Here is a 20,293-nt window from a genome sequence, read left to right on the forward strand (position 1 = left end):
TACAGGATTGGGAGAGGTCCCTTTAGCCACCACACTGCTCTAGACATGGTTGCAATTACTTAGAGCATAGCTGTTGCTGTCTTCACTCTGTTGTTGCAAATCTGAGAATCTCTGCTAAGCACCATGTAATCAAGCTGTAGGTGCAATGGCCTCATGGACCACATCTATACTGCTAAATAAAATGGGCCTGGGCACTGAGGGCTGTGGGCTGAATCATTTCCATGTGTATAGGCATTGATTCTGGATCTCTTCTGTGCCCATGTGCAGTGGCTGTGAGACACAGTTACTGCTTTGTATGTAGTCCTTTTCCAGTTCCATGTATCTGCAGTCACAAGAGCTGCATTGCCACACACCAGAGTGGTGGTGTTCTTGCACAAAAGCACAGATGTGCATTGCATGCCCATAAGTATTTCAAATGGGCATGGGAGGGTCACAGATCGCAAAAAGCATCAGAAGACTGTAAAAGTAGAAAGGTACTAAACCTGACTCTGTGCAAACTATCCTTGGGATAGCTGGCATGGGCCACCATGCTTTGCAGAGTGTGAGCTGCCTATTATCTGTGACCTTCAGAAGCTTTGGGCATTTGGGCTTTTTGTTTTAATTAGTGGCACAGATGTGGTCACTGGGGAGAGTTGTTCCTTGCTTCACTACCACTGCATTTTTGTGGAGAAGTTAAGGAGGCTTCTCAAACTCACCAATCTGTAATTGAGAGCACAGTTCAGTGAAAGACTTAGAATGGTGCAGGTGAGAGAAGGGTAGAGCAGCTGAATATTCTCTTCTGTTACATTGCTGACTGAGTGTGTATTGGTTCAGAAGTGGTTGTTATAGGTAGAACTTTTGAAAGAAACATAGGGTTTTGTCTAGCCAGGGACCTCAGCAAAAGTGCTAATTCAAAGTTTGAATTTACTATTAAACTGCTTTAGATTCTTGTATGTACAAATGAGTTCTGTAATTAAAGTGGTCATAACTCAGATGATTTTAGTGTCAGTGTCACCGTGTCCTGGTGTCTGACTTGCCAATAACCACATAATCTAGTTGGTTTCATAAAATGAGTAAATGCCATTTTACTCATTTTACTTTCTTTGTGGCCAAAAACTAGTCGTTTTAGAAAATGGGATGTAAGTTGCTTTGGAAAATGTAGTTTTGTTGGGCTATTTAAAGTATTTAGCACCATAGCAACAGCAAGGGATTATGGCTAGTGTTTAAATGCACTAAAAAACCTTAGTATCAGTTGTGCAAAATATGAGATACATTACAGGCACATGAATAGAATACATGCATTGATACTATTAAGTAATTTCAGTAACAGAGCAAGGGCAAATATTTTTTGCTTTTTCAGAGTATGTGATAAATGTTAGGTCTCCAGGGTTTTAGTATTTAGTGTAAAAATGAAAAGCTAGAAATTAATTATCTATGTTTGCTCTTGCAAAGGGCTAAAAGTCGTAAGACAATACTGCTTTTGGCTTATGCTTTATGGCCTGCATGAAGAGATAACCTAGTGTCATTTAAAATTAAAAGTTTAGGCTTGAGGTGATGAGAAAGTTCTTCACAGAGCAAGTTGTTAGGTGTTGCAATGTGCTGCCCAGGGAGGTGGTAGAGTCACCATCCCTGGAGGTGTTCAAGAGGGGATTGGACGTGGCACTTGGTGACATGGTTTAGATAGTCATGAGGTCTTGGGTGACAGGTTGGACTTTGATGATCCTTGAGGTCTTTTCCAACCGTATTAGTTGTGTGATTAAAATAATAAATTTAAAATAAAAGCTGAGCCTCATCAGAGAAATCAGATTTTCTGAGCGCTACTGTGATGATTCAGGTTAAATACAAGTCTTTTGTGTTGTTATACAGTGTGCAAAAACCGAATAAAAATGTTCCTAGGAACATTCCTAAGAAGTTTAACGAGAAACAAAGTTTAAGTGTCACCTATGTAAATACATCCAGTGTACACTAGTAGACAATACAAGAAGCCTGGAAACTTAATTGTTTCTTGTAGAGAATAGTGATTCTTCTCTTTGTGCCACTTTAACTTGGGTCAGGATAGGGATCTAAGTCCCCATTTGGTAAGGATCATAGCTGAAGAATTAATTTTGTTATGTCCTATGTTCTACATCTCATGGAGTGCCTTTCAGGATCTCTTCCATTGCTTTTGACTCTTAGTGTTTCAATAAGCAATGACTATGACCATACTTGGGCATTTTTTTTTCTCTGGCTTTGTTGTCTTCTTCAAGAATACTGTGCTGGAGTACTATAGAGGATATTTTCCTACCTTAAATAAATTTAGTATCTAGTCTATTCCTCAGTCATAAGCTTCCATATTGAATGGCAACTCTTCTTCTGTCCATGGGTTGCATGGGTGCTCTGAACCATTCAGAATCCAAAAGAATGATCAGAAACTGAAAAGCTAAGTGAAAGTGAAAGATCATGAATGAAACACCTTTAAAGAGAAATCTGTAATAGCTCCATAAGCACCCTCTGCCCAAATTTGCAGAAAAAACTTCTACACCAGCATAGAAATTTGGATTTCAAGAATTCTGGTTGAGCAAAGGTGTGTGTGAAACAAAACAAAACAGCATGTTCTGGAGTGGGATAAAACGTCTACATTTGTAGAGAAGACAGACTCTCAGAAATGTCATACTCGCACCTGCTGATTTCAGTTATTCACCTGCCGTTTTCACTTCTCAGTAGAAGCTATGGCTTTGCTATCTGTCGCCTCACTTGGAGTATGGTGTGCTTCAAGGGCCTCCTCCTTCTACTTTGCTGTGGTCAAATTTTCATTTGACCAATTCAAAGAACTAATTCACAACTATGTTTCCCTGGGTTTGTGCTGATGTAGCTCCATTGAGATCATGTAGATATTCCTTACCCCAAAGGGAAGAGCAGATCTTCCATGCTCTATTAATGTTCCTACTTCTTTCCCCAGGGGAGCTATCCTCCTTTACTAAAAAATTCTTTTGAATACTCTAATTAAGGATAAGGATCTTTTTGAATATTAATTAGTTTTTCATTGGCCTCACTCAAAATATTTAACTCCAAGTAATTTCCTGGTAATGAGCTTGATTATAACTTCGGATGGATTTACCCTTTTTTAATCAATTCCAGTTTATTTTGTTTTGATTCTTCAGTTTTCTTTTTACAAAAGCTGTCATTCTTACCGTAGCATTGCCTCTTTTGCTTTAATTATTTGACTATGCTGTAGGTGACCGTGTCCTTCATGCACATAAGTAAGTTTGAAGTCTTTTGAGTGGTTAAATGTACTGGGCCAGCTTTGTACAAAATTAAAATGGTAGAACAACTCAACATTTTTCTTCCTTGCCTCTTTACTGGAATGATGGGGTAGGTGCTTCTCTGCACCAGTGCTCTTTCTGCAGCTTCCTATTCATTCTAAGACTTCTAATTAGGTATAATTAAATGACAAAACCACTTTCTGTTTCCAGTTCTGTTTTAAATGTTCAAGAGAGAAGAAAAGATTTCCGTACCATTACAAATGCTATATGGTCCTTCTAAAACTGTCATGTTTAAATCCTTTCTAACTTGAAGCAATTTTATTTATTCAGCATACGGCCCCAGAAGGTACCTTTTGAAATCTCTGGAAATGGGTGAAATTCTCAAAATACTTGTTTAAAATTTCTAAATCAGGACATGAAATGAGGAGCTTAACTCTCATTGTCAGCCTCAGTGAGAAGAGGATTCTTGCATGCTTTGAGGAATACCTTGAGGGATGCGGCTGTCATTACCTGTGCCAGGACAGTATGTGTCTCCGTCTTCTAACGCCAGTCACATCATTCAAATGTAGGTAATAGCAAGCATAGCCTGCTGCAGAGACCTTGGCATTATCTGAAGCTTATTTAATTATGTACAATTTCATAAGGACCTTGTGTAGGATTCCTTTGCAGATGCACCAGGTGATTTTGGATAAACCCAAACAGAAGAAGCTACAGTACTTGAATTCACTTTTGCTCTCAGATACTACTGTAACAGGACCAGATCATCCACAACCCCCTTTTGCTTCCTGAAGCATGAAGAGCTGCTCTCTAAGGCTCACCAGCAATGCTGTCAGAAAGCATCACCCCATGCTGCCAGCACAGATAATGCATTGTTACCAGCTGGTTGATATACCTCTCCCACTGATTGGTAATGCTGACTCCACCAGGCACTTGGGCTGCTTCCAGCACATGTCATTATTTATAGTCTAGGCAGCATCTACAGGGACTCTGCTCTGTTCATATTTGTCATGTCTTATGGATTTAGTTACTATACCAGATGGCAGATTTTGTAGTGAAAATACTCCATTCTCTATTCAGTGGAACTCCTTCTCATTTCTGCAATCCCAGGACAGCACTGTTCACTGCACACCTGCAGTGCAGATCACAGTGACACATGAAGAAAAGTATTTATCTGCTCTTGAGTAATTGTAGTCCTTTGAAACCTTAACTATAGTTAGAAGTCAGATTTTGTGCAATGAATCCAGTATTAAAACCCACAAAATATTAGTGAAGCAGAGTTCTGTACGCATTTTGTCTCTGTAAATCTCAGAGAAAGCTTAATCTGTGTTCTGTAGTGTTACTACTACACAGAATTCAACAGTGAATAAGTAGTACTGATTCAAAAAAGAAGAAAATATCTCTTGATTTCAACTGCTTTTGTTCCTTTGTTTCATGAAGACGTCTCTCAAAATATCTTCATTCTGAATGCAACTTATTAATGTGTGCTCCCTGCCCCCCTGCCTTTGCAAGCCTCCTCCAACTGGCTAAATGTGGTGACTGGAGCTTTTCGGATTAATTTTCCTTAAGTGACCTACTTTGCAGAGAAAGATAATCATGCGTTTATAGCCTCTGGCACTCTATTCAGGTCACAGATGGACAGATAGCAAGGCTATTCCTCAGTGACTTACTGGAGTTGTAACTAATCTCCAAGGAGAAATGCGATTGGAATGGTGTTAATTGGTCAGAATGCCAAAAAGCGCAGAAGATCATTGATTCCTATTTTAATATTCAGGGAGTATCACAGTTATGCCATATGATACTAGCCAGCAGTTGCTCTAGGAGTGTTTTGTGGTAATGATGGAGTTATTGGATGTCAGAGATGTTAAATACCTGACTGAATTCTTTGTCTTGATGATAGAGCACCATGTGGTATTCTGACTGTGAATGTTTGATGTTATGCACATACCTGATACTGTGTCTGGTACCATGAACTGGAGACTCAGGAGGCTTTTGACCTTTTGCTGGCTAGCAAGGGCTTACAATCCCATAAATAGTTGTCATTGTAAAGATAATTTTCTGTGCAATCAGATGTAAGGCTCTGCTAGGAAACCGTTTTCTATAGCATGATCATCTGAGCCAATAGACGTCATATTTTCCTGTCCTCCATAAGAGGCCCATTCTTCCTCTTCTATTCAGCATTAATGTAGTCATGTATGCAAACCACCTCATTTTCGTATTTTCAGATATTCAGAAGTTTCACAAGAGAAAAAACTATGCTTTGATCTCGGATACAATATTGTAAAAAGTTCAGTTGAGCTTTTTTCACACTGAGAATCAGGCAACAACCAGGAGTGTTAATCATGTCTCTGTTTTGAAGGACCATCTTGAAATTTTGAGCATGCCAAGCAATGAGCAATGTTAATTCTGACAGGCGGGTTGATTTCTGTCACTGCAGGACTAAAAATGTAGTTTGTAGTACATACAGCTTTGTTCTTTGCACTGCAGTGCAAAACTGAAAGGTATTCTGGTAGAAGTCTTATTGCAGTTTGCATCCCTTTTGATCACTAAGTGTTTGTATTTCATGTGCTTCTTAGAGCAGAAGGTTTGGCTTTGGCTTAGACATTTACAACTGTTAAGACAACTTGACAGAACTGTGCGTGTATTTCTTATGACACAGTCTCATGTGTTGAGGCAAAATCAATTCCTTTTAGGAAAACCCTTCAGACAGGATATAAATAAAAGGTCTTAGAGAGAAAGAGTGTGTGCAGCCCTCCAGTACCAGTCCTGAGGTACTGTAGTGTAGTTGCTCCACCATTAGAATTCTGACCATGGGCTCTAGCAGTTGTAGGGAGCCCTTTGAAATTTCCTCTCACGTCTATCATATTCTAGATCTGTGTGTTCTCTTTCATGAATGTTAGCCTCAGCACTTTCTCTTATGAGGGAGAATTCTCATTGTGTCTGAACCATATATTTCTCAGCATTTCCTCTGGAAATGCTGATAAACTTGAACCAATACAGCTCTACAGATAGAGGAATCAATGCCAGTACTCTCAGTGTAGTTTAAGAACAGCCTGCCATGTGTCTGCTTTTATCTAGTCTTAATACAATTAATCTAAATCCAAATAAATCCAGTTTTAACTGGAATAGTCCACAAAGCAAAGTTCTAATTATGGTTTTGAATTTTTTGTTGTTTTTTTCTTAGTTTGTCAAGATAGTATTTGAGAAAAGCAAGTTAGCTCTGCCAGGAATGGTTTTGGGTTATCTTAGTCACATAGTAATTTTATGAAACAAAAAATTCACATCTTTGGTTCTGTGCTTTGTATGCATGATATCCGTCACATGATTGTGTTTGTGTCAGAGAATGTGGAGTTTTGGAAAAAGAAACCGGGTAAGTCAAAATAGCTGGAAAGTTGTTCTGTGTATTCAGATACATAACTAGACTAATTTAAGTAATATATTTTCATTCTGTGGAGCCATAGCACTATTTGTAGAAGATACAGTAGAAATTATTTGTAGAAAAAAGCAGTACATGCTACCAAAAAATAACATCTGCGTTACAATAGACATGTTTCATGCCCCCTGTGTAGATCTCTTAGAGCTAAAAAGTACAATTGGGAAATAATCCTGGTGCATTCCTGTTGAAAACCAATTTTAAAAAAAGCATCTCTAAAGAAAGTTTTTGAATCAGGGTAGCCATGGCTTTCATAGAAAATACATGGTTCATATTTAATGCTGACATTCTAGTATGCAAGCAATTAACTGAAAAGCTCCTGACTCTTTTCTTGATAGGGCAGTAAGGGCCCTGGGCAAAGGTAAAGGTGAAACGTGCCACAAATCACCATTGCATTTTCATTCAGAGCTACCTGAGAGTTTGTCTTCTGGAATCTTCATGGCTTAAAGTTTACCTTGTATCATTGTGGGCATTCACGTGATTGCACTGAAAAAGGTCCATGTATTTGAATATTAAATTAGGATATTAAATGATCAAAGAGTTCTTGTCCTGTACGTGTCCTGGATACAAAGCCTTTAATCTGTTGCATTACATCAGTATAAGATCTTGTGTGTATATTTCTTCTGTGGAGAAAGATGAGTAGAAAGTCACATCTTGCAAAGATGTGCAGGTGTCATACGCACACAGTTTGATACTTGTCTTGCCATAGCGTGACTACTAAATAGAACTGCTCACTTGCATGGTATGGTTGGAAGGAATATTTGATTGCCAGATCAGACCATCAAGGAGGAGTTATGAATGTGATAGTGAACTTGATTTTTTTAAAGCCATTTCTTTCTACAGTATTTATTGATCCGCTGTGCTACTGTAAACAAAAAGCAAATCTGATTAGAAAACCAGGAAAATAGACATTGTTACAGAAGTTGGTTCTCGTCTTCTTCTATATGTGAACCTATTCCTTGATGAAGTAGGATTGTCATCATTTTAATTAAGTAATTTCAAATTTCCAGTGGTAGAACTTCTAATTAATGGAATAGATCATGAAGTGCTAGAGCAATCTGGAAGAACTTGTAGTTCTCTTCTGAAGAAACTTGTGCTCTTGTTAAAGGGGAATAAGCAATGTATTTGGAAGGAAATGCTGGAGCGTGGAAGAATCAGACATTATGTTTTAATGAAACTGCAGATGTGATCTGAATTAGTAATGCGTGTTCCTTACTGGTTGGTTGATTTTTAATGCTCAAAGCATTTATAGGAATCATCATGGTGTCAAAATGTGCTTTTATGGGGTTCGTTGTGCATATGTATGAAATGGAAGAAAGAAACTCAGTGGACAAAATGGTGGCAGAATGTTTCATTGTGCATGTATACAAAATTAAAATAAAACTCTAAACATATATGCAAAATAGTGATGTTATAATTAAATTAATAATATTTAAATGCAATAAATAATTAGATTATAATAATTCCACATAATTCATCACAAACCTATGTAAGAAGAATTTGGCCAGAGTTACACATCTTTGGTTTTCAATGATTCCTTCAATAGTAAGCCAGGTAGACAAAATGTGTTATTTGCTCTGTGCATTTTGCATATAGGTGAGTATCTCATATGCTGTTATCATTATACAAGTAAACATTAGTGAGTTATTTGCATAAGAATACATTCACCTGATGTATCTGTGTTGTTTTTCCCTTGAATACTGAGTGCAAAGATGGGGTCTGTGGATGATGGCAAACTAATTACTTGTGAAAATTAAGGCCTTGTGTATGCTCAGAAATTAACTAAACTGTAGTCAAGGACTGTTCCTCTGTAGGATACTTCAGGAAACCCCACCATCAGCTTCCTCTTTGCAGTAAAGCAATAATATCTCTGTGCTACTCAATCTATCTCTGCTGATATTACTGAGGAAGGACATGTTAGTAGTATTATGGTGTTGAAATTCAAGACCATTAAGTTTGCAAGTACAAATTGAATATGGTATTTGATAAGGAAATTTCAGCAATAGAAGGCTTGCATTAGGACACCTAAGCTGTTAGTTCCAAAATATGACATTAGTGCTCTTTACTTACATTGGTGACCTCTTCTTCTGCAGTGTACTATATACATATTCTAGAATTATATGGTGTTGCTTTTGTGAGGCTGATGTGTATTCCATCATCCTTAGCATTTTATTTTAAAAAGCCTAACACTCTGTTGAACTGGGAGATAAGAGGTTGTTTTCAAATGACGATATATCTGTATTTTCTGAATTTCTAATTTTGATGATTTGAGCATTTGAATTCTCATTTGAACATTCTGTCAGATGATTTTTCATGGATATCTTGAAAAAATAATTCTAAGACATTTTAAGATAAAAAAAGGAGGAGGTGTGTGGGCTCTGACTGTTCTCATTCTCTCTGTGCAGTTCAACAATCAGCAAGCACTGGGAGGCAGAACTGGCCACACTCAAGGGTAATAATGCTAAGCTCACAGCAGCCCTGCTGGAGTCCACTGCCAATGTAAAACAATGGAAACAACAACTTGCCGCGTATCAGGAGGAAGCAGAACGTCTTCATAAGCGCGTAAGTTGAGACAAATAGCCAGGTTCTGGTGATTGTATTTGCTCATTTTCAAGTAAAACAAATAAATTTATTATTGGGGCTTTAAGTTAATATTTGAGACAGAAATTAATGATTAATTTAGAGTACATGGGGGTCCTCTATTGGGAAATTCTTTCCTTTGTAGCAGTTTTTTTCTGGAAAGGGCATTGTTGCAGGGAGAGTTACCTAATGTTACAACATGTTTGCCAGCTTTCACTCTTCATTTGGTGCCATTGCATCCATTTCAGAACCTTCTCCACAGCAACACACATTGCATTTAAACCCACACGAACTATGTGTGCCATAGCTGGAAGGGACAAAATGCAGGAAGTGTAATTAAAACTGGTGCTTTTTGCAGACTGCTTTCCATTAAGACTACAAACTGCTGGCAGTGTCTGATGAAACTGCTTTGCTTCAGAAATTTTCCAGTCAGGCATAAGCTTGTCATGTGTGTTTGTACAGAGGGAGACTTTTCACTTTGTCATCTCATTTAAGCTTTTCCATTGCAAGAGTGGGAGTTCTGACCTGTGCTGCAGGTCTGTGAATAGATTATAATAGTCATTGTAAATAAAATTACTTAAATGGCAACCTTGTATTAAAATTATGATAGTGCCAATATTCAGGTGTATGTGGCCACCGGATAGGTTATACAATAAAGAACTCATTACTAAAACATGGGCATGAGGTAGCATTCTTCCTAGTTAAATGCATTAACAGCTTTTGTTGAAAACTTGAGACAATGCAGTCCTTTACTAAGAAAGAAAAGCAATACACAAGAACAGCAGCTGCATTTGCCATGGGGAGACTCAACCAGGGAAGACATGCAAAGATCCTTTTTTCTTGATGTTAGTCTCACTCTTAGTCAAATATTATTTAAAATCTGTTATTGGAAAATACAGTTAATGAATATAGGAATTTTAAGCTTTATCACTTAAATGCCACATTGTTTTTATATGATACTACAATTAACAGAAGTAGTAACCAAATCTTTATAGCTACATTCATTACTACATGATTATTTTTCATAACCTTTCCACAGCAAATTTCCTGTAATTGTGTTATATTTCTGAGGCAACACAAAATCATCTACACCGTGCTCTTTTGATCATTGTTTAAATGCCTCAATTAAATGTTCTTGATCTGTGACTTTGGGTCTTGATGATGTCTTGCACAGAATATAGGAACACTGTGTGCATATGTCTCTCTGGGCATACCTGTAATTTACAACAGGATAGTTCATTAAGAATTCTGCTTTCTGTTGGAATTACTTTTTAAAAAATACAGGCTTGGCTAACTCAATAAATCAAGCTCTCTAGGCAAAAGTAGGTAGATCATGTTAAAAAAATGTCAGTTTCAATCTGTAACTTACATGGTGTGATAGAAGAGCTCTTCCAACCTGCTTGCTGAATACTGATCTTTCAGATTTAAGTAGTGCCCCATTTCAAACTAAACTGCTCTTCACATGTTTCTCTCTTGCACAGGTGTTGTGTTAAAATGGCAGATCTGGATAATTATTGGATATGGTACATGTGATAGCAAGCAGTGTTAAGTCATTGTGTTATGTTACCTTTCTATTCAGCTTTTCTGTTAAGCTCAGTATAAACACATAGCCTCAGTTGATCCAAAAAATGTTCCTCAAACTGTAATGTTTCATCTGATATTATGTAGAACTTACATATCAAGTCTAAGATGGTAATCTTTTTTCTTGTAAGTCTTGGAGAGACAAAAGCACAAAGAGAAAATGTCCCAGTCTTAAGAAAACCAAGATGTTGAGTTGAATTTGCTTCTGTAAATGCTTCTCTTTCTCCATAGAATAATCTTCTAGATGTATTTTCAGTCAGATGAAATAAATTCCATCCTTAGTTCATTGAACCACAGAATAATTTAGCATAGAGAGGAATTTGGAGTTTTGCAGTTCAGTTCTCCGCTGGTCTGATTCTCCATTAAAAGCAGGACCATCTTTGAAGTTAGATCCAAATCCAGGGTTACACTGGGTTACTCAGAGCTGTGAATCAGGTCTCAAAAAAAGGGAAATCCCACAGCCTGTTCTAATGTTTGAGCACTTTGTCAGATTATTTTTCCTGATATCTTTTCTAAGTGGAATTTGCTGTGCTGCAACTTGCATGTGTTGTCTGTTCAGAAGAAGAATGGGGTTCCATCCAAAAGAAACAAAAAAGTTGAATAGACTGGATTTTTAGATATACTCATAGAAAATTTTTATTTCAAGGAGAAAGAAAAATTTGGAAATAAGTTTGCACTTTCAGTTGTAGTGAAGTTATTCTCCATCAGGAGAGACTGAGGAAGCTGGGTCTCTTTAGTTTGGAGAGGAGGACATTAAGGGGTGACCTCATTAATGTTTACAAATATGTAAAGGGTGAGTGCCCAAAGGATGAAGTCAGGCTCTTACAGGTGATGCCCAATGATAGGACAAGGGGCAGTGGGTGGAAGTTGGGGTATAGGAAGTTCCATGGAAACATGAGGAAACAGTTTTCACTGTGACTCTCTGGAGATACTCAAAACCTACCTGGGTGCATTCCTGTGTGATCTGGTATATGTGATGCTGCTCTGGCAGGCGGGTTAGACTAGATGATCTTTCAAGGTCCCTGCCAGCCCCTAAAATTCTGTGATCGTATGGAATAGTTGGCTGCCACAGCATCTTGCCCTCTGGAGAAGACGAATCTAGAGATATATGCAATGCAGTGATATACTCACTTGAAAGGTGGTTAAAAAAAAAAAAAAAAGTAGACCAGGCACCCAAATGAGGAATGGTACTGCAATATTAACTGCTGTATTTTAGTAATGTATTGTATGGCTTACATACAATGTAATTGTGGTATTCACTCCTTATGTGCTTTAGGTTTCTATTTAAGTTTTGGTGCCTGAGTCATTTGTCCGTGAGCTACAGCAGACTTGTATCCTCTGTCAAGTGTCATGTGTAGGGGGAAGTAATGCATATTAATTAGTAAACTTTGCATTATTATTTCCATCTTTAGTTTCTGCGTTTTTTTATATAAATAGCCTTATGTACACAGTTTCCTCTTTATATTAAAAATATTGCTAATGCTGTCTTACAAGTTTACTTCTCATGGGACCTTTTTACACAGTTTGAACTTCGTCATGTTTTATATAAATATCATTTGATTTTACATTATATCTCATCCTTTGCTTTTTTTATTTGTTGCAAACTTTGCCTTTTATGTTGTTTTAAATTATTTTGAGCCCAGAATTTTTCATTCTGTAGTTGTTTTTAGATTTCACTGAAATAGTTTTTCTGTGTATCACATTTTCACTGGCTGAGTGCAGTTTTCCATAAATTAAAGTTTTATGCTCCCTTCTGATATATTATATTTAAGTCTAAAATACTGTACTTTAATTTTTTGTCATACATTATAATTTTCAGAATCAACACCTGTGGGCATTGATTGACAACTAGCTGAACATGAACCAGCACTGTGCCCAGGTGGCCAAGAAGGTCAACTGCATCCTGGCCTGGACTAGGAATACTGTAGCCAGCAGGAGTAGGGAAGTGATTTTACCACTGTACTCAGGAATGCTGAGGCCACATCTTGAATACTGTATTTAGTTTTGGGGCACTTACCAGAAGAAGAACATTGAGATACTTGAGTGTGTCCAAAGAAGGGCAACCAATCTGTTGAGGCACCTAGAGCCACTCTTACGAGTAGTGGCTGAGGAAACTAGGGTTGTTTAGTCTGGAGAAGAGGAGGCTAAGGCTTATTGCTCTCTACAACTATCTGAGAAGTGGTTGTAGAGAGGTGGGGATCAGTCTATTTTCCCTAGTATTAAGTGGTAGAATGAGAGGAAATGGCCTCAGGTCTCACCAAAGGAAGTTTAGATTGGGTATCAGGAAGAACTGCTTTACTGAAAGGGTTATCATTCAGCTTGCACAGGGCAGTGGTGGAGTCCCCATTCCTGCAGGGTATTTAGACATGTAGACATCGTGTAAACATAGTGCTTAGAGATATGGTTCAGTCAAGGACTTGTCAGTGGTAGGTTAATGATTGGACTGAAGATCTTTAATGTCTTTTCCAATTTAGGCAAATCTGATTCAGTAAATGAGTGCATGGATATTTTCCTCTTGAATACAGAGGTAATAATTCTCAGAAGATAAAATGCCCAGTCAAGAGCTTAACTCGGAGCTCTCAGCCTTCTCTCATCTAATCAGCTGAGAAGCAACTCAACAACAAGGATTTCCCTTAAATGTGGCTGGGGAGCACTCCTACACAATTTGTGTAGCTTTTTGAAGTCAGAAGGCATTTGTGAGTTTAGAATAGCTCATTAACAGAAAGAAGAACGCTTAAGTGGGCTGTTTCAGACAAATGGAATAGCTTTGGTACTACACTGATCCTGATACCACAAAAATGAAAGGATTGAAGGGTGAGATGAGTTATGAAAAATAACTGAAAGTTTGCTCTTCATCATGTTAAAAATGAAATGTATGGATTTTTTTTCTTGCATGCTAAGTGCTAAAGTAAATCATCCTCTGGAAACAGCACAATGTAATAAAACCAGTGCGTAATAATAAGAGCTGCAGTCCTTGTAGATCATCTATCTGCAGGAAAAGAAATATGAGATAAAAAGAGATGAATGGCATGATGAAGCTTTGGGGTAATCCTGAAAGAACAGAGAGGTAAAGTCTTGAATTCTAGCTTGTTATTTCACCAGAATTTCCTTAGAAATAGATAAAATTAGCCTATTATATTATGGTTCTTTTATTCAACGAGTAAAATAAGTATGAAGGCATCTATGCAGTCATCAAAACTGCCTGACAAACAATGGGCCCTGATTTCACTACTGTTAAAAGAACATTTTAAGTGTATATTTAAAAAAAAAAAGGATGAACATACAGAAATAAAACTATGGTCATTTTATTGGGCTCTTACTGTGCTCTTAAAGAAAATAACAATCTATAAAAACAGTTATTAAAGTCCACAAAAGGTGTGGAATGCTATGTAAGCAATCTGCTTAGGTCATCTATGGAAAATCTTACTGACCCTTTAGCAGTCACCTTCGTGTTTTCACAGCTGCATTAATAACTGAATAATGAAAACTAAATTTTGAACATGCATATGTGATAAAGTTGCTTACTGAATCAGAAACCATACTGTGGGCTTCGTTCTTGCTGGATTGTCTTACTAATATCTCTTTGGGTTTTGTGTGGCTGAAGGACATTATCTAGAAGTGGAAATATGAAAGACAGTGACTGAAAGTGTAGAATCATAGAATCATAGAATCAGTCAGGGTTGGAAGGGACCACAAGGATCATCTAGTTCCAACCCCACTGCCATGGGCAGGGACACCTCACACTAGAGTATAGTAACAAGAAATCAACGAATGGAGTTTTGATACAAAAATGTATAGGTAATGAAAGTTTTTAATGTGATGCCTGTCTTGATTCTGCTTTTAAGACTGTGTTCTTCCTGCTCCTACTGAAAAATCCAAATATACGTTATATTTCAAATTGTCGATGGACAACTTTTTTCTTTAATCAAAGTATAGCTTCCTTCTTCTTAAGATACTGTCATTAGCATGCAGCTAGATAGCAGCTTGGTGTCACTTTTTTTATAATGAAAATAAATGAGCATTTTGCAGGGTAGATATGGGTGTCTTGGCAGTTTAATCAAAAGAGCGAGGTTATCTTTTTGTTAGTGTTTGTCTATGCATTCAATTTGAAAGAAATGTCTGCGCAGATGGAGCGGTTCTGAGTGCACAAAATATGGACAACTGGAGTCAGTATATTTCCATATTCAGTCCTTTCATCTGGAATTCCAAACAAACTCCTGTTGCTCTAGAAAATCCTAAAAAGGCCAGCTCTAACACGAGTTAAATATTGACTAAATGTTCAAGTGAGATGTTCTGGGGAGCATTTCTGTGACACATTACTATCTGGAAAGGTTAATTGTTCTAAAAGTGATAGCTGAGTTTTTAGAAGACATATGGGAATATAGTGACTGGATTTTATTTTTTAAGTGATAATTTTGACTTTAAGAAAGAGTTTCCGAGCAGGCTGTAACTGTCTGTGTAAGATTGGTTATCCTTTTGTTAATGGAAGTAGTTTCTAATAGAAAGAAATCCAAAGTAATTTTTTTTTTTAATTCTTAAGAAACTACTGTAGAGGCTAACCATCTTCTTTGCATGGCATTAGGGGACACTAAAGGGATGGGTAATTATTTTCTCAGATGTACATTTTTGCTCCTCCCTATTTCAGCTATTGTAAGTCCTATATAATTTTTCAAATGGTGTGTGTTGTCAGGCCTGATGTTAGACTGTAGTAGCATTTTCTAGGACAGGGTTTCTAATATCCACCACACTCTTGGCTCCCTTTCTGTGCATGATTCCTAATGCAAATAATCCATATCTAACCTTTATCAAGATTCAACCCTGGATTAATAATTAGCGTGTACTAAAAAGACAATCTCTTTTCAGACAGAGTAGGTGAAAAAGGTTATGTTCTTGAAATCTAGATGTGAATTCAGCTTCTTTTAATGGAAGCTGAACCAAAGGCAAATCTTTCTGTCTTCTTCTGTTTGCCTTGATTTTTTAATTTAGAGCTGATTAGCATTTGGGACCCAAGACTATTTCATTAGTTTTATTTCTGGGAATTCATTTTCTCTGAATGTATCATATACAAGATAGTAATTTGAAAAAAATCCCAAATCACCAACCAAAGAAAGAAACCCGAGGTTTTCACAGAAGGGTCTCTCATCCTCATCTTCGTTTTTCTAAAAAAGCTATGAAAAGCATTAAGGTCCATTTATCTGTGAGCTATGAAGAGCATACTTTGAAGAGGCATACCACAAAATATGCTTTGTAGAACGAAATATATTCTATAATTCTAAAACTCTGCTGGAGAATGAGGAAATTGCTGAATTAAAATCCTCAGGATTAAAGGATGGCACATCCTGTGTTTGCTATTGCATGTATTTCACGAACTGGCCAGATGTTTGGGAAAAGTATTTGCTTAATACATTGCAGGGACTTGATATTTGCATTATCAGTTGCAAATAATGCGTGTCTGAAGCCCAAAGTATCCACTTTAGTAAACTTTGAAATATTTTCAAGTATTCCTACTGCAGATGATGGATTATTTCTCTTTCATCACTGTTGAAATGAATAACTGAGGAAGACATTTCGATATTTCCATGGCTCGAGGCATCAGTGCCCACAGAGAAAAATTGTTGGTAATGCACAAAACTCCCTCCTTCTCCTAGGTTATCATTTTATCTATGGGTAAATCTTGGAAATAATTAATTTGCTGTCAGAAGTGATGTATATGAATAATACTATGGTGTGCTTTTTGTTCTTTCAGCAGTAATCTTGAAAAGTAATTTTCCTTGTTTATGGCATTTTCAAATTTCTTAGCACCAAACGTCCTTCCAGAGTTTTTTTATTCCTGGCAACTGTGCTGGAATTATTCTCATGATTGTCTTGTGGCATGTTGTCTTGCGTCTTACTGTCTACCATGAAGACCTGAGAAACTTCTTCTCAATAAATTATGTGAAATGTTATGCAGTTATTCCTAGCTTTGCTGAAACATGCAATATGATTTCTCTTCTCCTTGTGGAAAGCAATGGGCTCTTTTTTCTTTGTGGGAGGTTCATCATGAATTATTGATGGAATAATATTGCCAAAGTCATAGTTATGATCCATTTAGGGATGTTACTCAACCATCTAAAAATACATAATTACTACTTAAAATGAGTCTTGTATGTGAGCACTCCACCTGTGCTGCACTGTAGACTAGGCTAGACCTTGGATGTTGCATTCCACAGTAGAGAGAAGGAATAAAAATGCCATTAGGAAACGACAAGACTATAGAGCCAGTTATATAAAATAGGCTTCAGCTACACTGAAAATATGTCGATAATATGGGTAAAAACCTGACTGGATGGCCAGGTCCTAAGAATGTTGGTGAATGGAATTAAATCCAGCTGGTGGCCAGTCACAAGTGTTCTGCAGGGCTTAGTGCTGTTCTCTGTTCCCCTTAATAATTTTGTTAGATGAAGGAATGGAATGTTTCCTCAGTACATTCGCAGTCAACATCAATTTGGGCAGGTGTGTCAATCTATTTGATGGTAGGGAGGCTTTACAGAAGGATCTGGACCAGCTGGATTGATGGGCCAAGGCTAGTGGTTTGACGTTCATCATGTCCAAGGGCTGGTGCCTCAGTCCAAAGGGGCAGAGACACTTGGTTCTTTTTTGAACGTTCCTGTGTTCACAGGATGTCAGGGGTTGGAAGGGACCTCCAAAAATCATTGAGTCCAACCCTCCTGCCAGAGCAGGACCATAGAATCTGGCACAGGTAGCACAGGAAAACATCCAGATGGGTCTTGAAAGTCTCAAGGAAAGGAGACTCCACAACCTCCCTGGGCAGCTTGTTCCAGTGCTCTGTGACCCTCACAGTGAAGAAGTTCCTCCTCATGTTGAGGTGGAACCTCCTGTGCTGTAGTTTATATCTATTACCATTAGTCCTATCACAGGGTGCAACTGAGAAAAGCCTGTCCCCTCCCTCTTGACACCCAACCTTCAGGTATTTATAAACATTTATCAAATCCCCCGTCAGTCTTAGACCTCAGACAAAAAAGCCCCAGGTCTCTCAGCCCCTCCTCATAGGGCATGTGCTCCAGTCCCTTAATCATCCTGGTAGCTCTCCGTTGGACTCTCTCGAGTAGATCCCTGTCCCTCTTGAACTGGGGAGCCCAAAACTGGATGCAGTATTCCGGGTGAGGTCTCACCTCAGCACAATAGAAAGGGAGGAGAACCTCCCTCCATCTGCTGGACACGCTCCTCTTAGTGCAGCCTCAGATCCCATTGGCCTTGTAAAATTAAAGGCACAAACAAGGCCAAATATCAAAAGCAGGGCTATTTATTAACAGAATAAAGTGGATGGAACAGAAGAAGGGAGAGAGAGGGAAAAAATGGAGAAGAGAGAGAGCAGGAAGGGAAATACATTATCATCCTCCCCTGCAAGATGATTCGGGTCTGAGGAAGGGTGCTGCCGCTTTGGCTTGGAGGAGAAGTCATCCTTGTTGGCTGTGTTGTCCTCCGATGGAGGAGGGAAAGGAGAGATCCCAAAGTCCAAGTCCTTCTCTGAGCAGTCTCCAACATGTGTCTTCAGTAAAGATGTCTTTTCTCCAGGAGTTCTTCTTTTCTTCTTACAATAGGTAAAACATAGGGCACAGCTTTGCTGCTGGTAGTGGTGGAGAGAGGGTTCCTGGACTGCTACCAGGCTGGATGTTCATGGTGATGGTTTTTCTCTTAGTCTTTTTATCTCTGTCTGAGCTGCTAAGGCTCCTTGTCTTTTACTCAGTTAATTGCAGCTCCCCCTGGCCCATGCCTGGTAACATTAGTGCATATCTGACTGCCATGTGTGCTATCAGCAGGCAGAGCTGACCCATCAGGCAGGTCGTTCACAACAGTCTTATCTTTTGTCGGACTTTCCAGAGGCTCTTTTTACCACCTCATCTCTGGGCAGCTGTTGTCTGGGCAAGGAGCAAAGGTGATTTTATCTTTCTTGATTCACATCAAGAGAGACAAGATTTAGTCTCTTACAGCTGGGTCCTGCATCTGGGTCACAACAACCCCATGCAGCGGTACAGGCTTGAGGAAGAGTGTCTGGAGAGCTGCTCAGTGGAAAAGGAACTTAGGGTGTTGATTGACAGCTGGCTAAACCTGAGCCAGAAGCGTGCTGAGGTGGGCAAGAAGGCCAACAGCATCTCAGCCTGTATCAGGAATAGTGTGACCAGCAGGACTAGGGAAGCAATTGTCCCCCTGTACTTGACATTGGTCACACCTCAAATACTATGTTCAATTTTGGCCCCCCCACTACGTGACAGACATCAAGGTGCTTGAACATGCCCAAAGAAGGGCAGCAAAGCTGGTATAGGGTCTAGAGTTCAAGTCTTAAAAAGAATGGCTGCAGGGACTGAGGTTGTTTAGTCTGAAGAAGCGGAGGCTGAGGAGAGATCTAGGCTCTCTCTACAACTACCTGAAAGGAGGTTGTAGTGTGGTGGGGGGGTCTCTTATCCCAGGTCACAAGTAATAGGAAAGAGGAAATGGCCTCAGGTTGTGCAAGGGAAGATTTAGATTGGATATTAGGAAACACTGCTTTACTGAATGGGTTGGCAAGCATTGAAACTGGCTGCCTAAGAAGTGCTGGAGTCACCACCCCTGGAATTATTTAAAAGATGTATAGATGTGATGCTTAGGCACATGATTTAGTAGTGGGCTTGGCAGTGCTAGGTTCACAGTTGGGCTGGATCTCAGAGATCTTTTTCAACCCAAATGATGCTATTGTTGTGTGTTCTAATCTTTCCTTAGATTTCTACAGTAGTTGAAGTAATTTCTGTATTGTCCTCTGAATTTAAGACACCATATAAAAACTTTTTTTTGAGAGCAGAAATGTACAAACCTATCTCAAGGAAGTAGTTTGAAAAAATTACTCAACCTGCAGCAAACATAACAAAGACTCATTCAGTCAGTAATTGCTTGTGAAAGGTGACCACTCAAAGGATTTCTGTCATTCTCACTTTGCCTCTGTCTAACTGAAGTCTTTAATTGTGAAGTAGCTGTGATTTGATGCAATGTCCTCTCTTTATGATTTGCTTTGGACTATTTTCTTTGAGAGATTCTTCAGTCTTTTGTAGCTTCAGGCAGTCACTGCCTTATGTTCACATCAAGGCTGTTAGTCCTTGTGGGTTTTGTGCTAGCTATCTGCTCCAGTGGAAACTGCCTGGAAGTTTTCTGTCTTTATAGACTGTTGTCCATAGACTAAAATATCTAGAAAACTGTAGAATAGACTGCTGAGAAGGGCTAGTCTCGGCCAGAACAACTTGCCTTTCTATTTCAGTGAGCGTATTTCTCACCACAGCACGCAGTCAGTCTCACCTCTGTGCCCAGTAAGATCATGGAGCACATCCTCCTGGTGGCACTGCTGAGGCAGAAGAGTAATGAAGAGGTGATTGGGTACAGTCAGCATGGCTTCACCAAGGGCAAATCCTGCCTGACAAACCTGGTGGCCTTCTATGACAAGGTCACAACATTA

The 20,293-nt window shown here is 38.6% G+C and overlaps 1 protein-coding gene across 2 annotated transcripts in view; it reads left to right on the forward strand.

The window, feature by feature from the left end:
• HOMER1 (homer scaffold protein 1) overlaps nt 1–20,293 on the forward strand; it is a 68,712-nt gene that overhangs the window by 36,545 nt on the left and 11,874 nt on the right. Inside the window, exon 7 of one of the 2 annotated variants that reach the window (XM_054397726.1) lies at nt 9,044–9,213. In XM_054397726.1, coding sequence (XP_054253701.1) covers nt 9,044–9,213 — 170 coding nt within the window. The remainder of the gene's footprint in view (nt 1–9,043; nt 9,214–20,293) is intronic. The other variant, XM_054397727.1, reaches the window with a different exon arrangement.

The sequence above is a fragment of the Indicator indicator genome, chromosome Z (assembly GCF_027791375.1).
Source record: "Indicator indicator isolate 239-I01 chromosome Z, UM_Iind_1.1, whole genome shotgun sequence".
Classification (NCBI taxonomy): Eukaryota; Metazoa; Chordata; class Aves; order Piciformes; family Indicatoridae; genus Indicator; species Indicator indicator.